At 35.3% G+C, this 9,144-nt stretch overlaps 2 protein-coding genes across 3 annotated transcripts in view; both read left to right on the forward strand.

Moving 5' to 3' along the window:
* Positions 1 to 9,144, forward strand: part of LOC117331030 (glycoprotein 3-alpha-L-fucosyltransferase A-like) — a gene marked incomplete in the record, with an annotated part of 148,938 nt that overhangs the window by 51,119 nt on the left and 88,675 nt on the right.
* LOC117331516 overlaps positions 1 to 9,144 on the forward strand; it is a 142,458-nt gene that overhangs the window by 4,703 nt on the left and 128,611 nt on the right. Inside the window, exons 4-6 of one of the 2 annotated variants that reach the window (XM_033890258.1) lie at positions 1,912 to 2,214; positions 3,189 to 3,301; positions 4,531 to 6,518. In XM_033890258.1, the coding sequence (XP_033746149.1) occupies positions 1,912 to 2,213 (302 nt within the window). In that variant the 3' untranslated portion in view covers position 2,214; positions 3,189 to 3,301; positions 4,531 to 6,518. Of the gene's footprint in view, positions 1 to 1,911; positions 2,215 to 3,188; positions 3,302 to 4,530; positions 6,519 to 9,144 lie in introns of those variants that run through there. The other variant, XM_033890257.1, reaches the window with a different exon arrangement.

Raw genomic sequence — 9,144 nt, forward strand, 5'->3', positions numbered from 1 at the left:
GCGGGGCTTAATGGGGAAATAGAGGTAATTCCTTCAAATCGCTACTAGTCATAAAGTTATGAATGGATTTGAACCCAATTTAGTCAGAAACATTCTTTGGGGAAGGGGAACAGATTTTGCATAAATGGTGACTCTGACCCCCAAGGGGCCAAAGGGGCGGGGCCTAATGGGGAAATAGAGGTAATTCCTTCAAATCGCTACTAGTCATAAAGTTATGAATGGATTTGAACCCAATTTGGTCAGAAACATCCTTTGGGGAAGGGGAACAGATTTTGCATAAATGGTGACTCTGACCCCCAAGGGGCCAAAGGGGCGGGACCTAATGGGGAAATAGAGGTAATATCTTCAAATCGCTACTAGTCATAAAGTTATGAATGGATTTGAACCCAATTTGGTCAGAAACATTCTTTGGGGAAGGGGATCAGATTTTGCATAAATGGTGACTCTGACCCCCAAGGGGCCTGAGGGGCAGGGCCCAATAGGGGAAATTAAGGCAATTCCTTTAAATCGCTACTTGTCATAAAGTTATGAATGGATTTGAACCCAATTTGGTCAGAAACATCCTTTGGGGAAGGGGAACAGATTTTGCATAAATGGTTACTCTGACCCCCAAGGGGCCAAAAGGGCGGGGCCCATTAGGGGAAATAGAGGTAATTCCTTCAAATCGCTACTAGTCCTAAAGTTATGAATGGATTTGAACCCAATTTGGTCAGAAACATCCTTTGGGGAAGGGGATCAGATTTTGCATAAATGGTGACTCTGACCCCCAAGGGGCCTGAGGGGCAGGGCCCAATAGGGGAAATTAAGGCAATTCCTTTAAATCGCTACTTGTCATAAAGTTATGAATGGATTTGAACCCAATTTGGTCAGAAACATCCTTTGGGGAAGGGGAACAGATTTTGCATAAATGGTGACTCTGACCCCCAAGGGGCCTAAGGGGCAGGGCCCAATAGGGGAAATTAAGGCAATTCCTTTAAATCGCTACTTGTCATAAAGTTATGAATGGATTTGAACCCAATTTGGTCAGAAACATCCTTTGGGGAAGGGGAACAGATTTTGCATAAATGGTGACTCTGACCCCCAAGGGGCCAAAGGGGCGGGGCCTAATGGGGAAATAGAGGTAATTCCTTCAAATCGCTACTAGTCATAAAGTTATGAATGGATTTGAACCCAATTTGGTCAGAAACATTCTTGGGGGAAGGGGAACAGATTTTGCATAAATGGTGACTCTGACCCCCAAGGGGCCTGAGGGGCGGGGCCCAATAGGGGAAATTGAGGCAATTTCTTTAAATCGCTACTTGTCATAAAGTTATGAATGGATTTGAACCCAATTTGGTCAGAAACATCCTTTGGGGATGGGGAATAGATTTTGCATAAATGGTTACTCTGACCCCCAAGGGGCCAAAGGGGCGGGGCCTAATGGGGAAATAGAGGTAATTCCTTCAAATCGCTACTTGTCATTAAGTTATGAATGGATTTGAACCGAATTTAGTCAGAAGCATTCTTGGGGGAAGGGGAACAGATTTTGCATAAATGGTGAATTTGACCCCCAAGGGGCCAAAGGGGCGGGGCCCCATATGGGAAATAGAGGTAATTCCTTTAAATCACTACTAGTCATAAAGTTATAAATGCATGTTGTAAACTCAGAGAGTCTGGACTTCATTATTTCTTTAAAGCAGTTGGGATCCCCACGCTATAACCATAAATAGCATTGTTTGAGGTTAACAAACAAAAGGAATTGAACATGAACATTATTTTGACATTTGGTCAAATCCAACCAGGTGAGCGATACAGGCCCCATGGGCCTCTTGTTCAATTATGATTTTTTTTTTCTGCATAGAATATTTGACTTTATAATTAAAATGAATGAAGCTGACTGTAGCATATATGTCTGCATCTGTCCCTTTTCAGACTTTGATGTTCCAGAGAATCTTTTACAAAGGCCAATGTCAATAGACCATGTGTCGATCGTCTCAGATTTCATATCACCCAGAGAAAGTTACATCCTATTTTTGGAGCTTGGTTTGAAAGAAACTATCATAGAAAGAGAGGAGGTTAGTTGTATCAATATACAGGAGCAAATAACGACGCTGCTAGAGCTGTGGATCAAGGTTGAAGGAGAAGCGGCAACTGTTAGGAAGCTTCTACAGGCGATGGCAGAATGCGACATGGACATACAAGGTCTCGTAAGGTCAATTGAAGAAAATATCTAAGGTTAGTATTGCAACTTATCTCTGATTACTAGTCTTACACTCAACCGAGCTTTAGAGGAATTCTCTCTAGCTGAGTGATATATTGCGATTAGTATTGACCAGGGTTACATAGACAACACTTTTAGGAAAAATAGCAAACAAGAAATTCCGACATGAACAGGAAACTATTATTTTAACTCAAAATCACCAAAACAAAATAGTAATAACATTTCGATTATCATTTAGACTCTTTAGTACACGGATAATAAGACAGATGTGCTTACATTCTACATCATAAATGATCCAAACTCCATACAATAAGGTTAAACTACAGTCAGATCCTCAAACTGAGAGGCGGAGTGGCGACACCGGAACTTCCAGGATTGTAAACGAATATGTGAAAAAACCTAGAGGACACCGGAACTGCTTAGTATATTGACGAGCGTCTGGAGAAAAACCAAAGGACAACGGAACATATAGGTATATTAACGAGCATCTGAAAACAAACCAAGATGACACCGGAACAACTAGGTATATTAACAAGCGTCTCAACACACATCTATAGGACACCGGAACCACCAGATGTGTTAACGAATGTCCGAATACAAACCAATAGGACACCGGAAAAGCCAGGTGTGTTAACGAACGTCCAAATACAAACCTATAAGACACCGGAACCACCAGGTGTGTTAACGAACGTCCGAATACAAACCTATAGGACAACGGAACCACCAGGTGTGTTAACGAACGTCAGAATACAAACCTATAGGACACCGGAACCACCAGGTGTGTTAACGAACGTCCAAATACAAACCTATAAGACACCGGAACCACCAGGTGTGTTAACGAACGTCCGAATACAAACCTATAGGACAACGGAACCACCAGGTGTGTTAACGAACACACTATTAATGATATACATGTGTACATTATATACCATGTCTTGTCTCTGTCTCATTCTATAATCACCTGAATGTTTTCTGTTTGTGTATTTAGAAATATGGTAATATCGTCATATCATATGGTCTTGGCAGAGATATTTCCGGCTGGAAGAGATGTCAATGCATAAGACGAAACAAAGATACCTTATTTGTTAATCATACAATCAGGTAATTATCAGTTACAGTATATTGACATATATATAACGGTAAGTTGCAAATTGCTAGCATGCTATCAAAGACAACGCTAGATATTTCTCCTTTTTTTCAATATACACATTTTCAATTCACCTGCGAACGCCATGCCAAGGTAAATGACAGAAAAAAATGAAAGTAAAACTAACTTATGATAAAATTCAACATTGCCAACTGATGTTTGTCACACTCGTGTACATATAACATGGACTTGCCATGGTGTAAAATATACTTGATATTCTTCTTATAACTGATCAAAATATATTTTCCAATGAGAAGTTTTCTATGATCATGCTTAAACAAGAACACTGATAGAAATTTATGTTTCATGTTTTAGAATAATTTTCTGTACTATGTACACGTGTGATACACTTATAATCTTGGTTGAGTTAATGGATCTGGGACCAAATTTGTCCTGATGATTACTTTTGGATAAATGGTGCATGATGCTTTAACCCATATTCATGGTCATGGGTCGTTAAATCACTTGAGCAATTTCTTCATTTTCGGTTTGAATAGCTGTCTTAGCCGCTTTTAATTCACGGAGTTATTGCCCTCTACACGTCATTGAAAATCTTGAACATCCTTACGGTTTCAACCAAGTAGAATTCATGTTTATACCAACTATAGTGTAATTAATACAATCAAGTTATTACCACCAATTGTGTATTGAAGTAATAATAAAATCAGGAAAATACTGCCGAAAGAATATTTAAATAATTATACAATCAAGTTGATACCACCAAATTGTGTATTTAAGTAATCATAAAATCAGGCAAATCCTACCGATAATGTATTTCAGTAATCATTCAATTGAGTAAATACCACCAATAACATATAAAAGTAATTATACAATCAGGGGAATACAACGAATTATGTATTTAATTAATTATAAAATTAAGTTGATGCTTCCGATAAGAAGTGCTTAAATGTTATTGCTAGTGTATTTTAATAATTATGGCAGAAAGCCAATATTATTATACCGATGGTGAGTTTGTAGTTATTATACAATCAAGACGATACTACCGATACTATATTTAAGTAAATACCAATTGCAGTGTATTATGCTATCAGGTAAATACACCCGGTAGTGTATTTAATTAATCATACTATTAAGTGGATGTTACCGATAGTGAATGGTATTGGTAGTGTATTCACATACCCTTATGTTAAGTATACTTTACCTTCTCCAATGCACATTTCAGGTACTTTAAATGTGTGTTTTACCATCTGGAGACGACCGTCATAATTAACCGGACAAGGTACAATCAGCATACTTCGACTACAACACAAAACCGTGCCTCCACGAAAACTTTTGATGTCATTGAGTAATATTCGTGTAATGTACAAGGACTATACATATGGATATGTACGAGGACTATATCTATATGGATGTGTACAAGAACCATATACATGTATATGGATGTGTAAGGGGACTATATATGCATGTGCACGAAGACTATATATATGGATGTGTACAAGGACTATATACATGTATATGGACGGATAGGATGACTATATATATATATATATATATGGACGTGTACGAGGTCTATATATATGGACGTGTACGATGACAATATAGATTGACGACGTAGATGAGGACTCTATATATTGACGTGTTCGAGGTATTTATATGTATGGGCGTGTTCGAAAACTATAAACATGTATATGGACGGGTAGGATGACTATATATCTGGACGTGTACGAGGACTATATATATGGAAATGTATGTGAACTATATTGCATTGCTCCTAAGCCAGCTGTTGAATGGTGTTGTGATACACTTAGGCATTATCTATGGCATTAAAGAGAATGGATAGAATTCCATTGAACACTCTGTATTAAGCGAATTTAAGCTGTATCAGTATTACGGAATTAGATAGTTAAAACATATTTAACGTTAACAATATTTTTGATATTTTGTCCATCGATATTACTCATATATTCATATTTAATAGAATTGATATTTATTTGAATTCAACAATGCTCATATCTTATAACAAATAGTTCAGCAACCATTACAATAACTTGATTATAATTATTATACCTAAGGGAGCCATGATTTACTATACGTCTCATTACCACAGTGACGTTACAACCTAGTGACAAGTATAGCGTCGTTATAAAGATCTGTTGTTGTTTAACGTCTTCAGCAGAATTTGTACATTGACTTGGTCTTGATCCCCTTCCATTACCACCACACTATAATGGGCCAGATATGTTGTGTGGTCAGACCTCACCGCCTTCCACAGGGAAATCAACGTACAACTTAAGGCCAAGCGCGAGACATTGTCAAGCGGGATATAAAGAAGAAGATTGTAATGGGTGCAGATTTTAACTATTTCCACGTCCAGAACGCCAGGCACAATATAGAAAAGAGACATGTGTCATATATCTCAAATCTTAGTACCAATATTCTCAATATGCTGCTCTCCATGATATTGTAAACACGCTTGGTTATGCTATCAAAAGAATATAACGAGTTTTAATTTGATATACGAGTCATGGAATTGGTATAAAATTTTGATAATTGCCTCCAGTAAATAAAGGGTTTGATTAGCTCATAAAGTCCCTTGCTTATAGTGCTGATCAATGTCATGTTAAGTACGATAAAAATAGTCAACAGCAATCACTAGTTTAACGTGCTGTTTTACAAATTGTTTATTTTGAATTGTAATTTAATATTATAAATGTTGATTCCATGTTATTTATTGAATTAACGAATGATGAATGTGGATTTCGATGTGTGAATTGACATCGTTTCGTTTTATGGAATTGATGACTGGAGTGAAACGCAAATTATTTATTGAAATGGTGATGGGAGTAAAATTCAAATATCCTATTAAATCAATAATTAAAGTGAAATTGCAAGTATTAGATTTAATTGATGATGGAAGTTGAATGCAATTATTTATTGAATTGATGATCGGAGTTAAATGCAAATTATTAATCAAACTGATGACGGGAGAGAAAAAGAAACTATTTATCAAATAAATGATGGGAGTGAAATGCAACTTGTCTATTGATTCAATGATGAAATCGAAATTAAATCATTAGATTGAATTGATGACGGGAGTTTAATGCAAATTATTTATTGAAGTGATGATAGAGTGAAATGTAAATTATTTTTGAACCGATGACGGGAGAGAAAACAAAAAATATTTAATTGATGGTTTGGAGTGAAATGAAAATTATTTATTAATTTGAGTATGGAATCGAAAGGCAAATTATTTATTGAATGGAAGATGGGATTGAAATGCAATTTTTTTTAAATGGATAATATGAGTGAAATTCGAAATTTTCATTAAATTGATAATGGTATTGAGATTCAAATAAGTTATTTGGAACTAATTTGATTGATGGGAGTTAAATATAAATTGCTTATAACATTGGTTAAGAAGGTGTAATAATAGAGAAAATAACAGATATTTGATAGGGTTTCGCTATTTGGCCTATTTTCTCGTCGACAAATGATTGCCCTTACGCTTTTAGGAATTTTGATTTCATCTGATATCAGGTTACATCGTCAGCTAGTTTGGTCTAATGAGTTTAAGGGAATATCATGTATGGTGGGAATACCTGGAAATCATCTGCCACATTATAATTCAGTAGAGAATTAAATAAAACCCAGAAAATAGAAGGTTTACATTTACTTTGTTTGCTCAGTGTTTCTTGTTGATAATTAATGAACTAATGATTAAGTAAAAGATAAGTTATTTTGTCGATTGCATGACGAGTGTTGAATCTAAATAAGGTTTTAATTTGATAAATTCTAAAATTAAATTACTGTTTTGAATCAGTGAAATGCAAGTCAATTGTAGGTGTGACATACAAATTGAGTTTATGCTAAGAGTGAAAAGGTTGTTATCCCCTCGCGACGAACGTCGGGGAGGGGATATAGCGTTTCGTTCGTAGTAAGTACTACGTAAGTACATAAATGTACGTACGTATGTTCTCTTTTTGTCAGCGCTCTTGCGACTTCATTTCTGAACGGATCCTGACCAAACTTCATATATGGCTCCAGCATGGAAATACCTCGAACGAGTTCGTGTTTTAGGGCGCCGAGGTCAAGGCCAATGTCACCGTTTCCATTTATAGAAAACTTTCATTTCAACATATTTTATTGATAATCAAATGGATTGAACATCAGGCTAAGCCTATATTAAAGTTCTCTCAATAAATTATTACATTTATTTCAAATAATTAGTATTTGGTTATTAGTCAAGATGGAAATTACAGTATATATATAGAAAGAGTATTTGTGAATAATATATAACGATAATCTTATTTATTTTCTTTTTCTTTATAATAATTTTCAAATTATTGTTAAATATTGATGAGAACTCGTTTACTATACAGGAGAGAGACAAGTGCCTGATCAACAACAGAGTTTCAGACTATAATGTCCATCTGGTAAATACCAGTAGTCTTCTACTCATGTGTTGACCAAACACGCATCTCCCTACCGCATATAAACTGGTATCATATAAGAATTTGAAATAAAACATAAAATTGTATCATTCTGATTAAGTCCAAATCAAATAAGATTATCAATTGAGATTGTTCATAGGAAGGAGATAAATCAATTATACATAACTAGCAAGTCACCACATCTCACCCAACTTTACCCTGTAAGGCATGTAATAAATATAATGATGCTTAGTTAAGAGGGTTACAATCACATTGACACTATTCACTTTTGTTTATATATATATTATATATACATGCATTTGTATGTGTGTGTATGTTGATAATATTAATTAATAGATGTACAGTGATTACTATAGAAAGCAGAAAATAATTAGAAAATCATTAACACCCAAATACAGTGACAACATCCGTAATTGAACATTTATATGCATATTATATGATTATCAAATTATAAAGTAAGAGATAGTTTGCACAGACTCAGTGATATGTATATGTGTATATATATGTAACCTGGCCCTTTGTTGTGATATTACTTTACCAGTAAATGATGATGATATGTATATGATCATAATAACAGAAAACATGTATGCTGTTATTAATATTCTCAATAATTATATATATATAAGTGTATATTTGCTATTTTACGCAATAAGAAAAACTTGTCGCCGGTACATTTTTAACATAACGACGTTAATCATGTATATTATCAGCATCAAGGTATACATGTTTAATGCGAATCATTACATAGATTGATAGACAGTTATAAGGATGGACATATACCTTAATTCCATTAATATATATTTTATGTACGTATTTATGACCATAGATAGTGAATCTATATTTGTATAGGTATATTTTCAGTATCAGAGTCTCCTTGTGTTATTTACATATTTATAGAAAATCTTTGTCAGCGCTGTAATGCGACTTCATTTTTGAGCGGATCCTGACCAAACGTCATATATGGGTCAAGCATGGCAATACCTCAAACAAGTTCGTGTTTCAGGGCGCCAAGGTTAATGTCAAGGTCACCGTTACTATTTATAGAAAATCTTTGTAAGCTTTGTTGCGACTTCATTTTTGAATAGATCCTGACCAAACTTCATATATTGGTCCAGCATGGCAATACCTCGAAAATGCTTATATATGCATTTAGATACACACATAATTATAATAACTATCAGGAAATGAAGTTGACCTGTCATCGTCAAGTTCATGTGTCGACGGAAAAAAATTGAATGCATAAAGAAGCGCTACAAGCTAAAAGGACGCGGTGTCGTAATTAGAGATGATCTCTCGCGCGAAAACCAGTATATGATGGACAGTCTCTCTTTCGATGATCGTGTCAGTGACAAATGGTCTGATAATGGTAAAATGTACGTAAGACT

The sequence above is a fragment of the Pecten maximus genome, chromosome 7 (assembly GCF_902652985.1).
Source record: "Pecten maximus chromosome 7, xPecMax1.1, whole genome shotgun sequence".
NCBI classification, from domain to species: Eukaryota; Metazoa; Mollusca; class Bivalvia; order Pectinida; family Pectinidae; genus Pecten; species Pecten maximus.